General features: G+C 49.5%; 12 protein-coding genes across 12 annotated transcripts; 5 read left to right on the forward strand and 7 right to left on the reverse strand.

Annotated features, from left to right (window-relative positions):
• Positions 1 to 372: 372 nt before the first annotated feature.
• Positions 373 to 1763, forward strand: VFPPC_10587 (hypothetical protein; the record flags this gene model as incomplete). The annotated part of the gene is made up of 2 exons (XM_018288928.1): positions 373 to 714; positions 774 to 1763. 2 exons carry the CDS (start codon positions 373 to 375, stop codon positions 1761 to 1763), a joined length of 1332 nt encoding a protein of 443 aa, XP_018138061.1.
• A 2149-nt stretch (positions 1764 to 3912) lies between these two features.
• Positions 3913 to 4350, reverse strand: VFPPC_16775 (hypothetical protein; the record flags this gene model as incomplete). The annotated part of the gene is made up of 1 exon (XM_018294528.1): positions 3913 to 4350. The coding sequence occupies one exon, from the start codon at positions 4348 to 4350 to the stop codon at positions 3913 to 3915; it is 438 nt and encodes a 145-aa protein (XP_018138062.1).
• Positions 4351 to 5243: 893 nt separating this feature from the next.
• On the forward strand, positions 5244 to 6229 carry VFPPC_10589 (G-protein beta WD-40 repeats containing protein; the record flags this gene model as incomplete). Its single annotated transcript, XM_018288929.1, has 2 exons — positions 5244 to 5567; positions 5636 to 6229. 2 exons carry the CDS (start codon positions 5244 to 5246, stop codon positions 6227 to 6229), a joined length of 918 nt encoding a protein of 305 aa, XP_018138063.1.
• A 1159-nt stretch (positions 6230 to 7388) lies between these two features.
• Positions 7389 to 8949, reverse strand: VFPPC_10590 (aminoglycoside phosphotransferase; the record flags this gene model as incomplete). The annotated part of the gene is made up of 2 exons (XM_018288930.1): positions 7389 to 8420; positions 8515 to 8949. 2 exons carry the CDS (start codon positions 8947 to 8949, stop codon positions 7389 to 7391), a joined length of 1467 nt encoding a protein of 488 aa, XP_018138064.1.
• Positions 8950 to 9528: 579 nt separating this feature from the next.
• Positions 9529 to 9952, forward strand: VFPPC_14789 (hypothetical protein; the record flags this gene model as incomplete). Its single annotated transcript, XM_018292557.1, has 2 exons — positions 9529 to 9683; positions 9739 to 9952. The coding sequence occupies 2 exons, from the start codon at positions 9529 to 9531 to the stop codon at positions 9950 to 9952; spliced, it is 369 nt and encodes a 122-aa protein (XP_018138065.1).
• A 266-nt stretch (positions 9953 to 10218) lies between these two features.
• On the reverse strand, positions 10219 to 11488 carry VFPPC_18218 (methyltransferase LaeA; the record flags this gene model as incomplete). Its single annotated transcript, XM_022429865.1, has 7 exons — positions 10219 to 10221; positions 10274 to 10652; positions 10712 to 10855; positions 10909 to 10965; positions 11087 to 11235; positions 11294 to 11403; positions 11476 to 11488. The coding sequence occupies 7 exons, from the start codon at positions 11486 to 11488 to the stop codon at positions 10219 to 10221; spliced, it is 855 nt and encodes a 284-aa protein (XP_022285098.1).
• Positions 11489 to 12026: 538 nt separating this feature from the next.
• Positions 12027 to 12425, reverse strand: VFPPC_18219 (hypothetical protein; the record flags this gene model as incomplete). Its single annotated transcript, XM_022429866.1, has 1 exon — positions 12027 to 12425. One exon carries the CDS (start codon positions 12423 to 12425, stop codon positions 12027 to 12029), a length of 399 nt encoding a protein of 132 aa, XP_022285099.1.
• A 131-nt stretch (positions 12426 to 12556) lies between these two features.
• VFPPC_10591 (subtilisin) lies at positions 12557 to 15315 on the reverse strand (the record flags this gene model as incomplete). The annotated part of the gene is made up of 4 exons (XM_018288931.1): positions 12557 to 14361; positions 14410 to 14622; positions 14672 to 15152; positions 15202 to 15315. 4 exons carry the CDS (start codon positions 15313 to 15315, stop codon positions 12557 to 12559), a joined length of 2613 nt encoding a protein of 870 aa, XP_018138067.1.
• Positions 15316 to 16123: 808 nt separating this feature from the next.
• Positions 16124 to 16480, forward strand: VFPPC_10592 (hypothetical protein; the record flags this gene model as incomplete). The annotated part of the gene is made up of 1 exon (XM_018288932.1): positions 16124 to 16480. The coding sequence occupies one exon, from the start codon at positions 16124 to 16126 to the stop codon at positions 16478 to 16480; it is 357 nt and encodes a 118-aa protein (XP_018138068.1).
• Positions 16481 to 18596: 2116 nt separating this feature from the next.
• Positions 18597 to 19043, forward strand: VFPPC_14791 (hypothetical protein; the record flags this gene model as incomplete). Its single annotated transcript, XM_018292559.1, has 1 exon — positions 18597 to 19043. The coding sequence occupies one exon, from the start codon at positions 18597 to 18599 to the stop codon at positions 19041 to 19043; it is 447 nt and encodes a 148-aa protein (XP_018138069.1).
• Positions 19044 to 20033: 990 nt separating this feature from the next.
• VFPPC_18220 (hypothetical protein) lies at positions 20034 to 20378 on the reverse strand (the record flags this gene model as incomplete). Its single annotated transcript, XM_022429867.1, has 1 exon — positions 20034 to 20378. One exon carries the CDS (start codon positions 20376 to 20378, stop codon positions 20034 to 20036), a length of 345 nt encoding a protein of 114 aa, XP_022285100.1.
• A 1413-nt stretch (positions 20379 to 21791) lies between these two features.
• Positions 21792 to 23111, reverse strand: VFPPC_10594 (methyltransferase LaeA; the record flags this gene model as incomplete). The annotated part of the gene is made up of 7 exons (XM_022428718.1): positions 21792 to 21805; positions 21913 to 22283; positions 22339 to 22482; positions 22536 to 22592; positions 22700 to 22848; positions 22905 to 23026; positions 23099 to 23111. The coding sequence occupies 7 exons, from the start codon at positions 23109 to 23111 to the stop codon at positions 21792 to 21794; spliced, it is 870 nt and encodes a 289-aa protein (XP_022284063.1).
• Positions 23112 to 23861: the final 750 nt, after the last annotated feature.

Here is a 23861-nt window from a genome sequence, read left to right on the forward strand (position 1 = left end):
TGAGCCAGCACACACCAATGGTTTCTTCACTGTAAGCGCCCAAGGCTGACACCAATATCGAGGCCCTGCAAGATGTTTTCTAATAGCAATTGATTGGCTGCGTTGACGGCTTTAAATGGGTGGACAAGTTTGACTGCTTCGCCATCGTAAAAAAAGAGCTGGTGCACTCTGCTTGCTACCCTGTTAAACTATAAATACGTCACCCACACCCAGCCCTCCTGTTGGGTTGCACTCTGGATTTAATCTAACCGCAGCGCGTGTCTGTAGAGGCGGGTATCGAAGCACTAATTTCAGCTCCTTAGGTTCTACTTAAACATAGGAACGTTGCGTTGAAGAGAGCCTGGCAACTCCGACTGCTTCTTGCGGACAGTGATGGGGCATTCTGAAAGGAAATGTGACATAAGCGACGAAGCTGCACTTAAAGGCATTTGTGATGTCTTCAGGAGACTACGCGACAAAGGGGAGCCGGATGCGTCTGCTCAATGCGACGAGGTGATTGCAATCTGCTGCCATCAACTTGCATATGTTTATGGAACCAAACCAGTCGATGTGATCCAATGGCTGTATAACCCACAGCATGACCTGGCTCCAAAATCCTTTGCAGCATTTGTTAAAGAAAATAGCCTCAGCGAAGCTTTCAGACTTCATTTCTCGAAGCAGCCGCTAGAATTCATGAGGGAAGTCAATCCACACGACACCATCATTGTCAACAACGTGAGGATAACCTATGAACCTGACATAATCAATGAAACTGACGAACATGCCCGCAATAGGCCACAAAACCGACTCCTCCAGAAGATCCAGAACACAGTGAAGTGGCAGGGAGCCATGAGCTTGCGGTATGGGAGAGTACTTATCAGTCTAAAACCCGGCAGAGTGGCATGATCTCAGAAGAAATATTAACCCACAATTTTGATACCTTCGATGAAATATCCATCCCTGAGTACGATATCAACAGTTTCCCCGACAGCAAGTCGGACAGTGATGGCACTACACTGCTGCCCACCAGCGATTCCGACGTACAACAGACCAGGAGTCCCAGCCCTCAAGTGTTGGCCCAAGAAGGTTGTCATACAGATCATGGCCCAAAGCTGAACTGCAATACCCAAGGAACAGTGGACGGCGGCCCGACCACACCGGATACGAACCAAGTCCCAAAACCTGCTGGTCTGGCCAAAACGTTGCAGAGTTATGAGGCGTTTCTTGCGCTAGCGCCGACATTGTACAGTCTCAGCTACAAGACCAATGCCATTTCAACGCAATTACCTCTCATTCGAGACTCAAAGTCTGGTTGTCTGGAGCTTTTACGAAGGACACCTCATAACGCACAAAGATACCACGGATGTTCCAACGATTATCATAACCTGCCTATTAGGACTGTATTACCTGATCCCGGATTTGATGGCCGAAAGCCGTCAGATACTCGCGGATTAGAGGATTGGGCTGTGGTATCGAGAATAGGAGTGAGGAAGTGTCCACGCAGACTGTTGCGCCCGCCTTTGATTAAGTTGCCGCCACTCAAGCATAGCCAAAACAAGACCCGGATGCCAGGGCAGCTCTCCCTTCCCGTTTTGTGGAAACGCACTCCTCTTACAAACGCATCAGCCCGTCAGTCCACCTGTGCTTCTACTACTGCCATTGGAAGGGCATTGTTTAACCCAACCAGGTACGGCCGGGACATCGACACTGAAGAAACGATCCTCGCGTGCCAAAAGCGTCGCCGCCGAGGCCAAATCATCAAAAGGCAATTCCACCCTCAATAGCTGCTGTGGCTGGCCGGCCGGCCCATGCCGCCGCATCCGCTACATCACCATCACGGCGCAGATAGACATGCATCTCGTCTGGATGACTGGTCGCAAATTCCTCAAATTCATGCCGCGGTTCTTGCTCGAGCCTCAATTAATTAACTAGTAGTCTCGCACCAGGCGGAGGCAGAGACACCATTAGCCTTTTTGGACTCTTGAATACGGGCCATCCTCTCTAGAACTGTGTTCCACGCAGGTAACGTCATACTTGGAGTCAAGAACGGTTTCGAGTGTGAGCCATCGTTCATATCGTGCTTCAAACCATATCATCTAGAGCCATAATGCATATCCACGGAGTCCGAGGATGTGTTGCGCTATGCACGCATTCCGGCTACAAAGATCTAAGTCCATGTGGTGAGCATTCGGAGGCTGCAGGCCACGGTCTAAAGACCTGGCTAGACTGTCACCTCCCCCCAACCCAACTACAACGGGGTACTGCAGCTTGCAGGTCAGAAGCCAATAACCAATAACCACATCGGCTGGCATTTCTGCCTTATCCACTTTTTCAATGAGAACCCCCCCCCCCCCAGCCCCCCCCCCACAAGTCCCACTCCGGTTTCCCCAAGGCGCCTCAAAGACCCAGTCTTTGCACGCTTGGAAGGACCGCGAGAGGAGGATCCCTTTTCTCGGGATGAGACATCTCCTCATGCTGTTACGTCGAGGTATATATGTTAAACAGAAACACATAGAGATCTTCAAGAAGCCGTTCCCTACTCGAGTTCTTCCCAGCTGATCTCCCGTTCGCCTCACATGCTCCAATGTCAACATATAAGTAGCATCGCCATTCGGCCGTGAAATCGTATATGACTGTCTACAATTTTCTTTTCAGGTTCGCCCGATCATAACAACCTATCTATATGCTTTTTAACAATGGCATTAAATTCAGAAACTACAGTCGCTATATTCGCACTTGTCGTTGCCATACCCCAAGCAATTGTCATAGTTTGGGCATGGTGGACTAAATGCTGGTGCTTGCGTACACGGCCACAATAGCCACAATCAACATGGACATCAAACGGTATGCCCGCTCAGGAATCGTCAAGACAAACACGTAATCAAATTGGATTTGGGCTAATGTATCGTGTATATTATTATTTTCAATTAGAAGAAACATTGTTACCTCTAACTCGAAGTCCCAGTGCTAGTGCAAGTGTGACTCTAAGTTCGCCGACAATCTTGGCGCAAGACTCAAGAGCCATTTCAGGCCAGGACCGAGCCTCGACAATGTTCAATATAAGAGAGGAGCACCACTACTATTTAATTCGCGAGACACAACAACACATTCCGGTCGAGTCGTTCCATTGATGAGTTTGGGGGTACTGCTCAGACTGGTAACAACACCTGATTGGAAAGGCATCAGTGAGATGGCGGTAGAAGGCTGGGATAATCTATGGCCAACTCTTGGTGTAATGAATCCATATGAATTGCTTTACATCCACATCCCGAGATCCCAACAGGCCCAAGGCTGATGAACTAATTGGAGGGCTTCCCGACCGTTTGTAGGGTAGGTCATGGTAAGGGGGACCCACCACGTAGGACTACAATCAAGAGTTAAAGCTGTGGATCTTTCATGCCGAACCCTTCGTGATCCTTCCAGTGGTCTTCGTCGTGTACATCGATCGCTGTGGACTATCCCATTCTGTAGTTAACGTTAACTTTCATTCCGCAGTTATACAGTATACAAACCAGAGAAGACTGCCAAGACAATACTTGCGGCGGCATTAAGTAGCCACATCATGGGTGATATCGGAGAGACGCGCATATCGTGAGGCATCGTGACGACCCCGACTTGCACCGCGGTGAGCAACATGGCGACATAGAACATGGAGTTAGTCAACAAGGCCAAACCCTCATGAACAAAGCCGCTGCGCTGTTTTCAGCTCGGTACAAGGACCCGCACCTGGTCCGGCGGCAGATAATACATGTTGCTTCGAAGGCTCAGGTGCAGCTTTAAGTAGTGGAGTCTCGCGTCGAAGGGCGGGTAACTAAGCTCTGCAATCAATGCCGATGGTAGAATCCCCCAAAACGACCATTGCTTTTGCGCCTCTCCTCAGAGCGCCGTGCGGGAGAAGAAGATGCCCGTCGCACGTCTTCCAAGTCCTTCCATTCATTTGTCGACGCATCCACGGACGGCAACCTTGACATCTCCAGACGTTACGCACGAGAAACATGGGGTCAAGAGCGGGATTCGGGCAGAAAACCCAATAAGCTCTTGAGAAACATCAGTATGGTTGTTCAGACAAGACGCAAGTCTATGCGGCTCGGGAAAGAAGATCTCCCAACCGAACACGAGCGGGTAGGGGAGCACACGCAACGGCATGAAACACTCCATGATTTCGAGCTGCCTGTCTATGGAAGCTTGTAGCTCTAGGTCAGGCTCCTTCTCAGTGCTGTTCGTGACTTGACGGCCTGTGATAGCCAAGTCACCCAGCTCTGTGAGGTACAAGCCAGGCAAGAACGATGCGAGCTGGAGGTGGTCGTGTCGCGACGCGTCGGCGATACTCGATCTCACGCTCAAGACAACTGGGTGGACTGTGGCGGACATGCTGGTCGCTCAACCCACGCGGCCAAAGCAGAGTGTACCCGCGCCACAGAACACAATGGACGACACGGCGCGACTACCGGGACTTAATGCTCAACCCAGATGGGACTCTGCGGGAGTGGCGGCGGGAAAACCCATTGGCACACGGCCAGGGTCACCATTCATATGTATTGGATGAAATAAGCTCAGGCGACTCTAAGGACGGAGTTTTGAAGATGGCTTCATACGACTGGCGACCAGCATTGCCGACCGACTCGAGCAATATCCCAGGCGCACATTGCCGGCGGCCGAACTCGAAACAGATTGCTGGATATGGTGCGGTTCTGCCACAACAGTGAGTGGAGATAGCTGCTCTCGCAAGGGTTCGCGGCGTGTCCCTGCTTGCCCCTCAAACCGAGGAGAGATGACTGGGAGACGTGAGATTCAGAGCTGAATGTCAATTTTGGCCAATGCCACTTCACGTCCACAAAACTTTCCACGCTCAGCCCTGACGCTCGGTCACGCCAGACGGCATGTTATTCCACTTTCTTCAGCTGGTTGGCCAAGAACGGAATGGCTGTCACCTTCAGACACTTGCAGTGGCGGAGGTGTCCCTTTTTCTCTGCCTTGTGCCAGTGACAGCTCTGGCTTCCTCTGGCACTTGGAGCCCAACGAGCGCCAGCTATGTCATCTTTGACATTTTCCGTGCAACAAGATGTCCTTCCAGTCGCTCTGAATGTTCGCTTTTGTCGACGCTCAATCTGTTATTCTGTTTGCACATCCGCTTCAATCTCCAGTCATACACGAAGGAGCACATCAGTTAACCGAATTGCACGGTGATGCCACTCCTCCATGTGGTACACGGCAGTTTCTCCATTGTCCTGGACCACCGACGCTGCAGAACTCGATAAGTTACTATGCCCAACCCTGAAGATTACGCCGTCGGCTGGATCTGCGCCGTAGGGACCGAGTATGTTGCTGCCCAAGAATTTCTCGACGAAGAGCACGACCAACCGGAGTTTGTGTCCACAAACGACACCAACGACTACGCTCTTGGTAGAATCGGCAAACACAACGTTGTCATCGCGGTGTTGCCAGACGGTGAATATGGAACACCTTCTGCGGCCAGTGTTGCGACGAACATGCTCCATAGCTTCCCAAATGTTAGGATAGGTGTACTGGTCGGCATTGGCGGCGGCGCACCAAGTCCGAAGCACGACATTCGTCTTGGCGACATCGTGGTTAGTGCACCACGCGACGGCCAGGGCGGGGTGTGGTGTTCCAGTACGACTTTGGCAAGACGATACAGAATCAGGCCTTCCACAACACGCGATTTTTGAACCAACCCCCGACGGCTCTGCGGACTGCGTTGACGGGAATCCAGGCTCAGTATAAGAGGAAAGGCCATCAGCTTGAAGCCGCTGTCGACACCATTCTTGAGAAGAACCCAAGACTACTACAGGAATACAAGCGACCTGCGCCTGACACTGATAGGCTGTTTAAGGCCGAAGTTGCTTGCGACTCGAGAGGGTGTGCTGCGTTCTGTGCTGCCGAACAGTCGAATATGGTATCACGCCGTAAGCGGAGGACAGACGAGGATAATCCGGCAATTCACTATGGCCTTATCGCCTCCGCCAACCAGGTGATGAAAGACGCTACAGTTCGGGATAAGCTTGCAGCTGAGAAAGATGTTCTTTGTTTTGAAATGGAGGCGGCGGGGTTAATGAATCACTTTCCTTGTCTTGTTATTCGCGGAATATGCGACTACTCAGACTCGCACAAGAACAAGGAGTGGCAGGGCTATGCAGCTATGGCGGCTTCTGCATATGCGAAAGATCTTCTCAGTCGAATAGCTCCAAATAGGGTTGTGGGGGTTTATGTCCCTGAAGTTCCCCAAACCTAGCACGAGTGGCTCAGCCCGCACCCCGCGATTCACAGCCTGTGTGAATTTCGGCAAGCTGCGCCTAGTCGAGCTCCGTCTTGACGAGAGCCATGACATCGCAACCCGCGGCGGGCCAAGTCACTTGAGCTCTGTTGGGTACAACCCAGGCAGTGGGGATAGGAGCTGTTCGGAGTCGTCTCGAGACGCGTCGGCGCAAAGCTCGTTCTCGAGCTGGAGGAGCCAGTCGGGGACCATAGGACTATTTACAAGGCTTGTTCGCTTCAACGGCTTAGCTTTCGAGAGCCGCAATCTGCGAATATTTGACACAGCTACCGCTTAATTGTTGAAAACCGCGTCACTCGCTTGAAACGACCAAAGGCTGTTCCACGCCGCAGTTTAGACGCGGCAGTTTCATGGCCACAACACTACGCAGCTATTCGACTGTACGCTGATACATCGCATTTGGTGGGAGAGGACGCCGGAGGCCCGGCTACAGCCAACGGCGTGGCATGGTTGGGTGAGCCGTCCGTGTGATGCTACCGCATCATGGCACAACAGAACAATATTTATTGGGTGAGAGAGGCTGAGGCAGTTTCAATTTGGGCATCTGTTGAGGCTGCCGTGGCCGCACACCTTTATTTTGGCAGTCCACTTGTGCCACAGCCGTATGGCCAAGACTTGACTGCGAATGAATAATGGCAACCACGCAACTCGGATTGATCGCGTACCCTAGAGTGGTGACAAACTAAAAACGTTCACAGCACTTGCCGTTGCACAAGCGTCAAACGTTTGCTCAAAAGACGTATGGGGGATTCGTATCTACCCTAACTTAGCGCATAAAGTATTAGAATGCCAGGCGAGTGATAGGTTGCATTGCTGTCGGATTGGCACTCCTGTTCTTGCCGTGCCGTGCAAAATGCACTTATCACTTCTGGTGCAGCATGAAGGGCTACCAATGATGTGTCCAGGTTTGCCGCGAGGAAAGCCTTGTTGCCTCGTCTCAATGACCTTGTGCGAATCTTTTGCAATTCATATATTTTCTCCAACTATTGCATATCTGACTGTGTATCCTGCGGCATGGGCATCTGTGTTCGACGCTTGCCCTTAGCCTGAGCGCCTGTTGCTTGGCATACCGGTCCATCCTATCCTGCAGACACCGGCGCAACTGTTGATGATCCCTCTATGAATGCCCAAAAGCCTTCTTTACTCTGTCAAGATAGTCTTCATTATCCTTAAGTTTTGCACTAATCGTCTCTGCGGCATCTTCTCCCCAGTACCAGAAGAATACCTCGTCAAATATGCTTATTTCGGAATGTTCCTTGTTAAAAAGAGGCTGGATATGTCGATTGAACAAATTGTACATGCCTTTTGGTATTGAGACTGCATGGAAATACCAGAATCCACCGCTCTTCCATACATGTCGCTTGATTGGCGCCTCGACGATGACACCATTGCGCCGTCTCTCTTCCGCCGCATAGATACTAAGGTACTCATCGAGAATAGTGTCATACTCAGCTATGGCATCTGCGTCATAAAAGCCGTCAACCGCCCTTGATGTAAGCCAATACGGCGGCACTTGCATTTCGATTGGTTTCGCGTGTGCCCATTCGAGATCAATTATCGTCTGGATGTTCCATTGCTCATCAACGAAGATGTTCGATTGGTGAAGATCGGTAAGGGTTAAGTAGAAAGGTCCATCACGGTATTCGGGGCTAACGAATCTATGCATAATAGCTCGCAGAGCTGTTAGGGCCGCGAGCTGGCTCTCACCATCTTGTCGGTCATGGATTGCGTTTGGCTGGTTCAGTATCTTGCTGTCTTGAAGAGAAAGGAGGTCAGATAAATAGGGCTCGACTGCTGCATAAGTCCTCTGTCGTGGGATGCCGGATGCAATGCCTTCATTCTCTAGCATCTGGAAGTGTAGATCAAGCGGTCTGTTTGATAGAGTGATACAGCCATCAGAACGCATAGTCAGTGAACCAATACGCGACAGAGGAGTCCTATTGATTGACAATGTGATGTTCGCAAGGTTACGAAATAACCTCTCTCGATACGATTTATGGTGCCGATGGGTTTCCCATGACAGCGCAAGCATTGTTCCCTTGGCCTGACTTGTGACGAGATAACCCGTCTCCAACGGATTGCGGCATCCACGCCGTAGATATCGAGATGGAACTGGGCGACCTAATAGTTTGAGGATCCATCTCCGTGCCTGCCATATTTTATTAGTAACAAATGGACTGTTACTTGGATTCGTGAACTGGATAAATTAGCCTCTATGCAAATAAGATATACATGTGACTTACTACAAATCCGTCAGAAAAGCCAAACGCATGCAAAATCGGAATTGGGATATCTGGACAGTTTGCTTCAAGCCAAATATAGGTTGCGATTTCTGTCCGTAATTTCTCGTCTGAGTTCCCTGGGGCATTCCCTTCACCAGTCTTGTATGGGAGTGGTACGCGAAGGAAGACAGTTTTCCTAGGGCGCAAAAGAACAGGTATGACTACATTGAAGCTGCCTGATTTCCATGTCTCCATGGCGCATAGATGACACCAATCAACTCCCAATTGGCAGCAAAGCATTGATTCAATCTCAGCTTTGCGTGCAGTCAGTGAACTCCAAAACCGTTGCTTTTGCTCTGGATAATGCAACTGCGTGAGGATGTTGTCATCTTCTTCTAGGGCATCGTCGAGATTGACATTCCCCCGGAGAAGCTGACGAGTCGTCGAGTTTGACATGGTGGATGTAGGCTCGATGCGTCCTTGTGGCTTTGGGCTATAGACCTCAGGGGAGAGGTTTGGTCGCGCTGCAGAGAAGAGCTTTCAGTTTCCCCGTCAGCAGTCCCGATGGTAAGTGTTCGCTAGTCTTAGTCAATGAAGGGTGTCCATGATGAGTGCCGGTATCACGATCTCAAACTGTGTTGTGTTGCACATTCATATCGTAGTTAATAGCTAGTGATCAAAGCTAGGATGTTGGGAAAGTCGACGGAGCAATGGGGCCATGGACAAGCCACACACAAGCCACACCAATTGCGCTTCAAGCCCCATCTACTACTCAAACTGGATCGATTGATGAATGTAGATTCCTTGTTCGCCAGCCTTCCAAGCGGCAGAGCAGGCAGCAACAGGTCGTGGCTCCAATCAGCATCCGCTGTGAGCTGTGTGCGGGGAAGGCCCTGGGATCCAGCATTAGGCATTTCTGCAGGTCACGCCGTGTGCTCCCAGTATAAGTACACGCGGTCAGAATTTCGAGAGAACTTGACAGAATTTCACACGCAATGTTAAAGCCATTACATTTAAAAAATCTCCGTCAGAAATATGGGCAAGGAGACTGAGCCAAAACAATTGTGGGAGATAAACGAGGTTATCATCAATGGCAACTACTCGTACCAAGCGTATGAGGACGGGAGGCTATACTACACCCTAGCTACGAGCAGAGCTGATTTGCCGGCCGGGTTTTGGTATGATGAATGGTATGAACTACAAGATCCCTTGCTGAGCATTGTACACAGATTGACATTCTCCTAGGATTTATGCCCTCCAGGCTCGGACCGAAGCCGAGCAATTCGTCGAGAGTTCCGGGAGATCGGCATTGGACGCTAGGCAACGAGGCGGCACTGGCAATTCTGATTACCAGTTGCCATCTCAATCGATCGCTAATAATCCAAATATGGGACAGATTAGCTCATCCGCCGAAAAGGCAAAGGATCGGAGGAAGAAGAAGCACCACGGGAAGAAATGATCATCTTGAAATTACGCACTTGCTGCCGAATACTTGGATTCGGTGCAACAAGAATTACAGACCTATAGCTTTACAGGGAGTTCATAATCCAGGCCGTGCATATTACTGGGGCCAACCCGCCATTATAATTAACGATGCTTGGTATGTCAAGGCTGTTGCATTGTGTCATTATACACGCTGCCATCTGGCGACTAAGAATGCCGATTCGCAGTCCAGACATGCCTTGATTTGTGTTAGCCTGCAGCAATTTCTGGACTACCATCTTGCTACTCACAGTCTGCAATAAGGTTTGTATCGTGGCAGGTGTATTTCATCAATTACAGCCTCACAAAGATGGTCGATATCCCTTATGGACATGCCGAGGTATGTTTTCATAGGGCCGTAGGACAATGCCTTGATACCGCGGCAAAACCCGGCCCTGAACCACAATGCAACCTCCTTCTCGTGAGGATCTTTCGACCAGGGACTGAAACAGACTTTAGCCGATGACTCGCGGATATAAGAAAACCCGGCACGAGCAAGTTGCTGTCTCGTTTGCTCTGATTCCACTCTCATAGACCGACCGTGCTGATCCATAGCGTCCAGCAGCTTGTCTGTCCAGTCGATAAGGGCATTTTTGTATGGGACGTTGCCATCATCATATCGTGGCACCCAATCTATTTCTACCTGCTCCAAATATCCCACGTTTGGTTTTAGGTATCTGCAGGAAGGTAAGTAGCTGATAGGTAAGAGAGGGGGCAAGGACTGCGGTTTTCGAACTCGTATATCTTATGGTACATCTTTTCCCAGCAGCCGACGCTGCCAAAGAGTGCTCGGACATGTATAAGATCCCAGCCGCCTTTGAGAGTCCCCCAATCACTCTCTATATCAAGCTCTAAGGGGGGTTCCATGGTTGCAGGGATCCTATTCAAGTCAGCGACAACGCCCCCATACCATAACGTGGTTGGCCTGCTCACATTTTGGGCTGGATCATGTTGAAGTCTACCCCGAGCACGAATGCCTGTGGCATTGACCTAAATTGAACATGTCAATTACTACGCCTCACGATGTGAGTCAGGGCTCAGTTGCTGAACATTTGGAATGCGCTTTTGTTTTTGAGACAGGAGTAATTGCTGAAGAAAATGGTTGACGAACTTGGATACATCTATTGGCCAAATTCCTGTTCCCGTGCCCAGATCTAATATTTGCAAATTGGCTCGAGTATCAAGCGGCGCCGAGAACAAGACATCCTGCTGAACCGTGAGAAAAAATTTGTGAAATATATCCAGGCGTTCAAGTTCTTCCTGTGCCAATTTTTGTTAGCAATATAGTATAGTGGCCTGTACAACGGTTGGGACGTACCTCGTCAATTGGAAATATGTACTTGCTTCTCTGGAGCTCACTGTCACTTCCGTACCACCTCTCACCAAAGAGCTTATGTACAGGTTTGGTGTACGGCGCAATAACTTGATCTAGCTCATCAACACATTAGCTCCAACAATGGACATTTAGGGGCAAAGGCTGGATGTCGGGGGTTCTTCTACTTGCCGCTGTCATCATGAATGAGACCCATCTGCGCGTTTTCATGCAGCCAAAGCCTCATGTGCAATCCCTGTGCTGGCCAGCTGAAGAGAAGGAAATCTTGTTTCGGATAATGCACGGATAAGATATATGAGAACAGCTTTCAATGGAAAGATGTTCGCGAATTTGTGGAGCCATGACACGGTTTGCTCGTTTCAAGAGCATTTGTAATCAAAATGAAATCGCGTTTACAGGCTCTTATTGGCTTCTAGATACACGCCAAGCATGCAGGTTTGGCCTCGCGTTGGTCAGAAAGCTCAACGCCCCCGGATCATATGACCTCAGAGGCACAACACCTCCAGTCTCGGAACTTGCCAAAGTCGCAGCGGAAGTTAAGATCCCTGTTCGAGTCATGATTCGCTCCCGAGGTGCACCATGGGACAGATCTTCCGATTTCATCTACACCGAGAAAGAAGTTTCCGAAATGGTCCGTTCGATCCAGGAGTTCAAGGCTACGGGCCTTATGAACCCGTTTCGCGGCGACGGCTTCGGTCTCCTGCAGCTCACGGACGCCCTAGACCCAACCACGGGGGAGCCGGAAGTCGTCAAAATTGACGAGCAATCTTGCCTTAAACTTCTCTAGGCAGCCAAGCCCTTCGGCTGTGTATTCCATCGAGCATTTGACCCCATCGCTGCTACTAAGCGTATCGGCGAAGGTGTGCAAACGCTCATCAACCTGGGGTTTGAGGGACTTCTCACGGCAGGAGGACGCGGCAATTGCAAGGACAATATTGATCGACTCGGCCACGAATGCCATAGGGAGGCTGGGCGAATTCAATTCATCGTAGGTGGCGGACTCTGATCTGCCAGCCCCATTTTCCACGTAAGAAATGGTAGTTGAAGCGTTGACCACCCAGTTTGCCATACGCCCACCATACAAGTTCCACGCTTCATCGTCATCGCAAGAACTCATACACAAAAAACCCAGCAACCCAGATAAAAATTCACATGAAGACGCGTATCAACACTCAACCATTACTAGTCTATTCCACCACACCCATAAATTACACCTCAATCTATATACAGAATCAAACCGTCCAATGACTACACCCGCACAACCTGCTTCACCTTCTTCTCCCCCGCGTACACAACCCGAAACCTCTCCGACTCAACAACATCATAATCCGCACCAACATCCGGATTCCCAAAAATCTTCAACGCCCTCACAACCAAAGAATACGTCCCCGCGGCGACAAAACCCCCCTCAGCCAACTGGCCCGTCCACTGCACAGGCCGAACCCCAACAGAGTCCACACTCCGCGGAAGATAAGTCTTTGGAAACCCAGCGACCTGTCCCACCACAGAGCCATTCGCCTTGACATCCACGCGGAGGAGCGCCGTGCCCATCGAAGGCCGCACGTTAAACACGGGATTACTCGTATTTTGCGCACCAGCCGTTCCATTCGGGCTAGGCAGCACGAAGAGATCGTTTGGCTTGACGCGCTTCTTGGTAGCACTGGAGGTGAGGTAGTTGGCCATCTTGTCCAGGATGGTCACGTTGCGCATGGAGGTCGCGGCGCCGAGGTACGGAATGGAGAGTGAATCAGTCGTGCCGTTGAAAGTAATAAATCCGCTGTAGATGGGGATTCTGGCGGCTTCTAGACCTAGAGGTGGCGAGGCGGTGATTTTAACAACGGTGGATTTGCCGGGGCTGAGGCGGATGATGCGTTTGCTGAACTGGATGGAGGCGTATTTGGTGTTTCTGTCCATAAAGGAGCCGGTGTTGATGGTCTGTGGGACGGTCTGGTTATTAGAGAGGGTGTATACTGTTGCTGCGCCGGTGTGGCCTAGCGTGTATAGTTTGGTGACGTTGCCGGTGTTGCTGATTTGGATCCACGCCGGGGCAAGATGTTCGGTATCGTTGAACGGGATACTGCTCACGTTGAGGAGGGTTGTTTCGTGAACGGCATTATAAGCATTAATTAAGCCGGCACCTTGCTGTGCCACGGACGCGAGATACGGAGATGCTGACACGCCGTCGTGGAATACATTAGGCATGGATGTAGCTGCGAAGAGTGCCTTGATAGTAGCGGGGGAGACTTTCCCTCGCGCCTCAAGCATAAGGGCTATACAGCCGGCCATGTAGGGCGTTGCCATGGATGTTCCTGATTCGACAGCGTAGCCTCCCAGTGCGAGAGGGTATGTAGACAGCATGAATCCTCCGGGGGCGGAGATGGTTGTCACGGGGAGGAGTTGGTTGCTCGGTCCCCATTCTGTGAAGTCGCTTACTTGGCCGCCAGCTTGTTTGTTAACTTCGTTGCTGTAAATAGTCTTGGCGTACTTATTGCTGACCATATGGAGAGTAACATTGGATGTTGCAGCGGCAGATATCCATTTCGCTCCCGTGCTGGTGGGCACCATGCCTATACCCACGAGGCCAGGCGTCTTGTATTCAAAGGCATCTACGCCGGGACGATCATTGTAGAAGAGTATGTTCTTGACACCCGCTTTGGCGGCGTTGTCCTGCTTGATTTGGAAATTGCACCCTCCGCGGCGGATGAGGACCATTTTGCGGGAGAGATCTGTTTTGGCTGTCCAGGGTGTGCAGCCATCCCCTACGATAGAGGAGTTCAGACTCAAAGGGTAGAGTTGGTATGTGCCGTTGGCGAAATCTGACTGTCCGGAGATGGACCAGCCGAATTCACTGGTTGACCCGTTGGCTAGACTATATGTGCCTCTTGATAGGATCATCGGCGAGTACAAGTTGTTAAAGGAACCGACGCCCGTGCCGGCAGGGTTATCGATGCCGTTGGAGGACAGAAACATGCCTGACTGCCCGTTATTTCCGACGGCAACTGTGCAGGGAACGCCGGCTTTGACAATCTTTTCAATGAGGAGGCCCCATGGTTCTGTTGAAGTGTTAGTGTTGTTTGCAATGAAAAGGACTGGAAGCTGACCTTCTGCCCAGCCGCTGTATAGGCCAAGAGACGCGGTGATTATATCTGCCTTATCTTCAAATGCCCTCTTGAAAGCTTCAAGAATAATGGCTGTGCTAGAGCCGCCATGGCATTTCATTACCTTGTAGTGGCCAAGAGTTACGTTAGGCGCCACGCCGGTAAAGTTGTACGGATTGTTGGCCTGCGCGGCAAGGAGGCCAGAAACATGAGTTCCTACATGTGTTAGCTACTGCACTCAAGTTCTCTCATCTGGTTTACTTACCATGACCATCGCAGTTGTCGTACGGATCTTCCGTCTTGTCAACCAGATTATACCCAAACTCTACTCGACATCCTTTGCCGAAGCACCCTCCCAGCGCAGGATGTTTGTAGTCAATGCCAGAATCTACAACCGCAACACGAAGCCCGGTCCCGAAATATCCCTGCTTGTGCAGTTTATCCACGCCCGTCATGACATGCGGGTAGTAGACATCTTGGGGGGTTGCCCGCTTCCCCAGCTGGGCCTCACGCTCGAAAAGTCCATCGCCAACGGTGGAAACCTGTCGTTGAGGGCGGTGGAGTTCACGAACGGGCGAGATGCTCTTCACGATGGACATGGATGAGATTCTTTTGACGGTGGCGGCTTCATGCGTGTCTTCAGAGAGGCTGAATGAGCCGCCGTGGAAGAGGGAAAAGGATAAATCGCGGTCGAGCTTGATGGCGATGCCATTGCGATTTAAGTTGGTGACGAACTTGTCGGCAGACTAGAGCTTGTTAGTAGGTTTCAAGCTCTTTTGAGGGGGATTTACATACGGTTTGAGAATCAGATAATTCGATAATGTAACTCCTGGGAATTCTCTCTCCATGGCCAGCTAGAGCCAGCGGCAGGGCCAAAAGGCTACACAGCCAGAATCGCAAGGAAACCATGGCAGAATTGCAGACAGATTACTCCGTACAGACTCATAAGGAAGGAAAAGTAAACATTGGAAATCTGACGATATTGTATTAAAATAAATTGGCTCAAAATCACAAGCAACCTTCGCGCTAACTCTTTTTCCTCCCTAGTACCGTAGATGGACTTTTTAGACAGCGCAGCCCACAGCTAAGTTTCATGGTGTGCTTTTGAGGTCCGTTGATGGGAAGTAGCCTGCCAATGGGTGGTGGTTGTGGTGATGCCGATCGTCTTGATTGGGATAAGCTCAGGGCGAAAAGGAAATGCAGTCCCCATTGAGGCGTTCGGATCGGCCTTTTCAGGGTCGTGGCGTTGAATGCCGGAGCTGAGAGTTGACTCGGTATTGGGGTAAGATCTGCAAGAGGTGACTGTTAGGGTTGTTGGGGGTCTGGGATGCGATGTCATTTTGTTTTTGGGAGGAGATTGTGGTGGGTCATTTGGTGACCAAGTTCAGGGAACTCATCCATTTGCATGCGTGGTTGGTATTTTCCATTCTGCTCTTGTGTCCGAGGAGACGGGCGGCGGTAATCTAGGCGTGTTAGTCTAAACCATGACTCTTTCACGAATCCTGTTCAAAATAGACCAGAAGCGCAGGGGCAGCTTACGGCGCAATAACTTGATCTACACCCTTTCCTCACCACTCGAAGTCATAATCAAAACCGAGGTGTACAGAATTCTGCTCGACCTCCACAAGAGATGAACGAGCGGTTGTATCTGGAGAAACGAGGCTTCCGTGCTAAGCAAATTGCACAGAACAGCATTGATGGCCGGAAAAAAAGCGAAATGTCATTCGACGAGCCTGACCATATAAGGTCGAAAGACGCAGAACGCCCATCCACCTTCCTCGCTTCAATCAAGACATGGAGAAAGACGGCAGGAACGCACCACCCCGGTGAAGCTTACTTCCGAGTTGAAAGATTGACGGATGTTAAACAAGATGCAAAGGGTCACATAAAGATCAAAACCCACTGGACTCCGATTTGGGTGCCTATCCAGGATCTCAGAGGGCAGGAGTCGTATGAGGCAGCCAGAGAACTAATTGTCCAAAAGTTCGGTGAAGATGTATGGACCAAGACATCAGAAGGGTGGAATGCTACGGAGCCATTTGTGGAAGATCGGATTGAGTACGTTGCAGATTAGGTTGCCTGGACGTCTCATGTAACTCTGCGCCCGCGGTGCAAGCCTCGGTTCTAAATTTTAGTGTCTACTGTGCTAGTATTTTCATACTAGAACCAAAATATACATCCACTCTCTACATGACAACAAAGAGGGCAATCTCCACGTCTAGAACAATATTAAAGTGCGTAATTGCTAGCAGTCTTGCCAATATCCATTGCGCTCCAAATTGGGTGCCTATCCATGTTCGCGGCGACGTCTGAGCTCAGTCCGTTTCCATCAAGATGGTTAAAGCTACAAGGACAGCATGCTTGAAAGTCTCACTACCAGGCAGCGAGGCGTGGTTTCAATGTGTTGGTACTGCATTCAATTCCGCTGCATGATCCACTACGGACGAAGCATGGCCAATATTCACCGAGAAGGGTAAGAAGCTGATGCGTGGCGACACCAGTGCAGTGAGATTGAGATTGTCGGTTTGCTGAACTGTAGAAACGAATGGCACGCTTGAGCGACGCGAAGAGTGTCCCTAGACCTCTTGGTAAATTTACTTCCTTTGTTTCAAAATATTCGCGACTGGCACAATTTCGGGAGGAAAACAGCCCCATTGTTATAGATTGAGCTTTTCAGGAGATTGTACGTCATGATCCAAAGGCTTCAATTCGTATACACTATCACCATTATTCCAACAGCTCAGTGTGTAGCTCTGTGTGCGAGTGATCGGTCGATTGTCTTGCAAGATGTTTGGCGTTCGCCGAGGCTTTTCAATTGATTGGAACAAAAGTTCTGAATGGTTCGGGCTGTTGAGATCCATTCCGGTAGGCTTGGTGTTCAAAGGAACTTATGAAGGATGAGGAATTGAAGAACGTGGAGAAGAGCAGCGTGCTACCTTTTTATACTTCCGTCTTCACCTTGAAACGAGCTCTTAGGTCAGCAGACGACCGCTTCTGCGGCCTCTCTTTTGTACAGATTCTCAAGATCAAGTCACGAGGTCACGTTTCGGGTCATGAACGCCTAACGCCATTTTTGGATATAAATAACTACCCATGGGCTGCCTGTTTTGTGACCAGGACTCCAAAATACCTGGGATGCCAACGAACTTATCGTTGACCCAGGGGTAGGGAAGTCGGGCTGCTACTGATGATGCTGCTGAGTTTGACTTTTCCTTCTTGCTCTCCTTCTTGGGGTCAGGAAAGATACATCGCGAGATACATCGTGACGTACCTCGACAAAAGCAGTATAGCTTTTATTTTTATTAGCCAGTCGCCAAAGACACAAATAGCCAATTGGATGCTTAGGGACAGCCTTATATATTCCAGCTTAAAGAGGCAGAGCGGGAAGCTGCAGTCTGCGGTGTAACTTGCTTGCCCTGCGTTTAACTTCGTCTTCTCTTAAGGAAACCGGAGCTTTCCGTAATTCGCTTCTATACTAGTTGATTGTGGTTATAAGAACGTGGGACCCAAGACGAAATGTCGTGCCTGGAAGTATGACCACCATATCCTGTGTACCAGCGCTAACAAAACTGTTCTCTGAACAACGCTCCCCTATTCCCGCCAGCAAATTCGGCACCTCCTCATGTGTCATTGGAGTTATTATGGCAAAAATTATTTAAATATGTGCAGTAACAGAAAGTTAAGGTCCGTTTGAGTCCTAAAAAAGTGAACAGCGAAAGCCTAGAATTGGTTCACCCTGTACAATGTTGCCCCACCTGGGATTAGTGTTGTGTCTTGATGCAGTAATGTTGGCGTCATAGACAGGCCAAGCCTCCATTTCTGTACCCTCCCTTGAGGAGCAATAAATCACCACCTGGACAGGAGGAATAATCCTATGTTATACCTCCACGAAGATGCCCGGCCAGCCGTCTCACAGTAACTATCGACCAATTCTGCCGTCAACGACAGGTAACCATGCGGTTCAAGAGCTAGACCTTAGTGAACGTCAACGGCCAGTTATCGCAGCTTGCGAAGCTTGCAGAAAGCGCAAGGTCAAGGTTAACATCGCCACAATCGAACATCTAGCAAGTCACGGCATGTCTCTAATAATGCTTTAGTGCGATGGTGTACGACCGCAATGTTCTCCGTGCTTATCACGAGGGCGAAGCTGTGAATACGCTACCCAACCAGCAGAGTCAAGGTTGTCAGCTATGAGACGCGCCAAAGCAGAAGCAGAACAACAGTTGCAAGAAATCCGTGCCTCCTATGATGTACTTCTCCAGGTTGTCAACGGCCTTATGTGTCGTGACGGTGCTACAGCCCTCAATGTGCTACGACAACTTCGGCAAGGCATTAGCCCCAACCAAGTCGGACAAAACAGTGAGGAGGGCAAGTCAATGCTGCCAACAAATCAACCCGTCATTGTTACTATGAAAAGTAGAACAGGCAACACCTACGATACACAAAATCAGCAACCGGCCCACATGCTACCACCTATAGCCCAATGGTACGATGACGACCCTGAAGCATATGGGGAACTGTTCTTGTACCTGAAGTCCACTACGCAGGAAGAAGGAGTCGAGGTACTCCGCAGAGTACGACAGGGACAGGATATCTCAGACATACTGTTTCTTGCCAACAACGGCAATATACGATAGCGTCAGCCCAGAAAGCAGAGTGTGATATCAGAGACAAAGTGTGCCTGTCGTTATTGCGGTTTGGTAAGTGTATAGTCTGCATTGGAACATATCGATCCATGTAGTGTGACAGTACTGATGATTTGCTCCAGATGTTGGTCTATCTTCCGTGGTATCTGGTCTCAGCCTTTCTCATGACTCTCGGAAACTTTACAAAATGTGTCCCGCAGAAGCTCTGCTTCATACATTATGGTTACGGCCTGTGCGGTTGATAAAATAGGGCGGCCACGAGAATCTTTTAGCAACCTATAAGCCTCGTCCAGAAATCGATGTCCTAATTCTTGACCGCTGGTAGTGCCTATGACTAAATCCGCAGACAAATACTATTTTTGTTAGCTGGGCACATGTATAAGTACGTTATGCACTCACACATTGGCGAGCACAAATTGCATTGAACAGCAGGGGAGAGTATGATGTTCCGTGTGCTTGGCTATTGTCTTGCATCTCTCTAATAAATGCGTCATAGTTTATATCCGGCAAGCTGAGTACTCTATTTTGATTGAAGTATTGATGTATCAAAAGAATGGATACGTCGTCATTCGGTATGAGTTCGGCCGAAGAGGTTGCCAGTTGGGGACAATGGGTTTGCGACGCGGAACTGAGATCTTCGGCTGGGTTGCAACCCGACCGGATGTGATCGACAAGATCGTATGCTTCCTGTTGGGTTTTGCAGTGTATGGAGCTGATGAGTCGCCTTAATGCGTCTAATTCTGCTTCTTGTAGGGTGCATTTCCTCTTTAACGCATCGGCTCGTGTTTCTCCTGCATTTGCAATATATGTACAGTCAATTTTACGACGGAGGCAACGTATACATGCCGGTCGTTTGCCGTCGCACTGATACTTAGCTTCACTCCTTCTACTGCAGCATCGAGACACTTACCTTACACTTTTGGCGACGACAAGACTCGCATGCGGCGCTTGTCGCGCATCGACGAGCCTGTGTGTCCCTCTCTATTTCCTCAATAGATGATCCTTCGACTGGCCCGCCAGGGGGCTTTCCCGGAAGTAAGGGCCGATATCTTGGTTCCATTGCGTAGCTTGTGCGAGGCAAACGTAGAGTATCCGTGATCTGAGCAATCTGACCCCGCCCGCACGGCAACTCATAGGTGAACTGCCGATGATTAGGCCTCTTATGTGATGTCGAGAACGGCCTAACCCTTCGGATTGGCACCTCGGAATACGGCTAATGTGCCGAACTGAATGGTTTTTCCGCTCACTGCAATCAGAGCTAGTGGATACAGCGCCACGAATGTAACTGGGATCTGCGATCATTGTGCCATTGAAGCCAATGACCATGAGTCACTCCACCCACGAGTGTGAGCATACAAGACCAACGGAGATGTAAAAAACTACTGTCTGACGGATGAGCATATTTGAGACGAATTCTTCGCCAGTGGCAGTGGCAGTGGAAATTAGGGCGCTACTAAACGGGTCTCAGGTCCATCAGGATGTTAAAGTTAATGGCGACACTTCAGTTCTATTGCTAAGCGCCGATCAGAAGCTTCCGGCAGACGGCTAAGTCCTGCCCTTTTTCTCTTCCTCCTTGTTATAGATTGAGCTTTCCAGGAGATTGTACGTCATGCGGTTGCATTCAATTACAATACCGATTCAAGTCCATTCCCTAGAGCGTTATAGTTCTTTGCGTCCGATGCACCCTAGCTGTTGCATACCCTAGCTGTATGGATGAGTCTTGTGAAACTGTTTGCCTTGGCCCAGCTCTTGTCCTTTAACGATCCGTTAAAGACTACATCCTTGCCCAGAATCTCCCTACTACATCTCCTTCCAAACAGGAGCGTACTCGATATCTGGTTCAGCAGAATCACCACCTGCCCATTTTTGGAGGCTAAAGCTCACGGGCATGTATTTGGTGGTGTCCCGCATCGGGTTGACGATTTCATTCATCGCTGACACTCTAGTCAGGTGTCCAGTGTTGACAACTAATTGAGTCCCAATTTCAGCATCTGCTGCATGAAAAGATATTGCAGGCAACTTTGCGGAACCGTTCTCTGAGGAGGCATCGACCATATTAGGCGCAGCTTCTTCCTGTTGGATTGGTTCAGGCTGGAGCTTCTAGTCTTAGAAGTACGGAATTCGATCAGGTGATGATTCTGTTGAACCAGATATCAAGTACGCCAAGTTGGTTTCCAGCGACTCTGAACGGCCGGAATCTTCACTTGCGTGGCGGGGATGTATCGATCATTCCTTGGACTGCCTGTTACCCCCGACGATCCTGATAAGGCCAGAGAACTTAAAACAAGTACCGGTGTTCCTGGCTCCGAGTCTATACTGTGGACCTTTTCTCAATAGTATTGGATTAATGTTGACTGGCCCTGTCCTCCAATGCACCTTCGTCTGGTGGGGTTCTGTTGCGAATGATCAAAACGACGACGTACCCTTCTGAGTCAGTATGAGCTTTCTGGCGAGACATCCGATCATCACACTTCGCTTACAATCAACAGTCCAATTGCTACTCATACACTTGACCTCGTATACCCGGATTCCGTGGTCGAAAATGCCTCAAGTACTCACAGACTCTCCCCCAAATATATTGTTCCTGTAACCTTATAGGCAGTTCAGACTCCAGGGCGTGGCATGGCACTAGAGCTGACGACTTCCTTGGGAATGATTTGACGAGGCAAGGTATGCAAAAGCTGTTGCAAAGCCCGTCGTTACGCACGCCGCCGGCTGGCGATTAACTAGGCCGCCTCGCTATCCAGGCGTGCCTTGATTTGTGTTAGCCTGCGACAATTTCTAGACTCTCATCTCGCTACCCACATTCTGCAGTAAGGTTTGTATCGTGGCAGGTGTATTTCATCAATTACAGGCTCACAAAGACGGTCAATATCCCTTATGGACATTCCGAGATACGTTTTCATAGGGCCGTAGGACAGTGCCTTGATACCACGGCAAAATCCAGCCCTGAACCATAATGCAACCTCCTTCTCGTGAGGATCTTTCGACCAGGGATTGAAACAGACTTTGACCGACGACTCGCGAATATCACAAAAACCGGCACGGACAAGTTGCTGCCTCGTTTGCTCTGATTCCACTCTCATAGACCGACCGTGCTGATCCATAGCGTCCAGCAGCTTGTCTGTCCAGTCAACGAGGGCGCTTTTGTATGGGATGGTACCGTCATCATATCGTGGCACCCAATCTATTTCTATCTGCTCCAGATATCCCACGTTTGGTTTAAGGTATCTTCATGTAGGTTAGTAGCCGATGGATAAAACAGGACGCAATGTAGTATTCGTACTCGTATATCTTGTGGTATAACTTCTCCCAGCAGCCGACGCTGCCAAAGAGAGTTCGGACATGTACAAGATCCCAGCCGTCTTTTAGAGTCCTCCAATCACTCTCTATATCAAGTTCCAAGGGGGGTTCAAGGGTTGCAGGGATCCTATTCAAGTCAGTGAAAACGCGCTCATACCATAACGTGGTTGACCTGCTCACATTTTGGGCTGGATCATGTTGAAGTCTACCCCGAGTACGAATGCCTGTGGCATTGACCTAAATAGAACATGTCAATTAATACGCCTCACGATGCGAGTCAGGGCGCAGTTGCTGGGAAAAAAAAAAAAAAAAAAAAAAAAAAAAAAAAAAAATTGCTGACGTACTTAGATACATCTATTGGCCAAATTCCTGTTCCCGTGCCCAGATCTAGTATTCGCAAGTTCGCTCGACTATCAAGCGGCGCCGAGAACAAGACATCCTGCTGAACCGTGAGAAAAAATTTGTGAAATATATCCAGGCGTTCAAGTTCTTCCTGTGCCATTTTTGTTAGCAATATAGTATAGTGGCCTGTACAACGGTTGGACGTACCTCATCAATTGGAAATATGTACTTGCTTCTCTCGAGCTCACTGTCACTTCCGTACCACCTATCACCAAAGAGCTTATGTACATGCCGCAAAATAGGTTCGGTGTACGGCGCAATAACTTGATCTATCTCATCAACACATTAGCTCCAACAATGGACATTTAGGGGCAAAGGCTGGATGTCGGGGGTTCTTCTACTTGCCGCTGTCATCATGAATGAGACCCATCTCTGCGCGTTTTCATGCAGCCAAAGCCTCATGTGCGATCCCTGTGCTGGAGCTGAAGAGAAGGAAATCTCGGTTCGGATAATGCACGGATAAGATATCCCCTGTGACGGAGTGGCACACCACTTAGTCTGCCAAAATTGCGGGACAGGTTCACGTGACTTTTTTGTTCCTTTCCTTACCTATTTTCTATGAGAACCTTAACACCTAAATCGATCAACACATTGCAAATCAATTCATCAACGATACCTGACGCGGGGCCGCTGCTACGAAAAGACCCGATATACTGATTGCGATAGCTTTAAAGAATCTGCGAGCCATTTTAATTGATACCAATTGATTAGATACCTTTTTTTTTTTTTGGATAAAATATTGACAATGCCTGGAGGAAGTAAGTTCCGTAAGGTTCTTTTGGCTGCTGAACACACATACATGGCAAGAGAAAAAACGGTACTAACTTACTGTGTTCACTGTGTACTTCACACAGTGAGGGTTCCGACTGAATACTACTTCCTCACCACTTCCTTTTTTTTTTTCTGCACCCTAATTTTACTGTAATTATTACCAGCGCAACAGCAGTCTACACCATTCCTGATACCCTTACCAGAAAGAACTGTCCTGCTGGTCTGCTGTTACACTTTGTGCATGTGGACTGGACTCAGTCATGGCCTTCCAGACTGTGAACCAGGGCTCGCGGTTATAATCCTGTTCAAACAGCTGCCTGGTCTTGTCCCCTA

This window comes from Pochonia chlamydosporia (genome assembly GCF_001653235.2).
Source record: "Pochonia chlamydosporia 170 chromosome Unknown PCv3seq00009, whole genome shotgun sequence".
In the NCBI taxonomy this organism is placed as follows: Eukaryota; Fungi; Ascomycota; class Sordariomycetes; order Hypocreales; family Clavicipitaceae; genus Pochonia; species Pochonia chlamydosporia.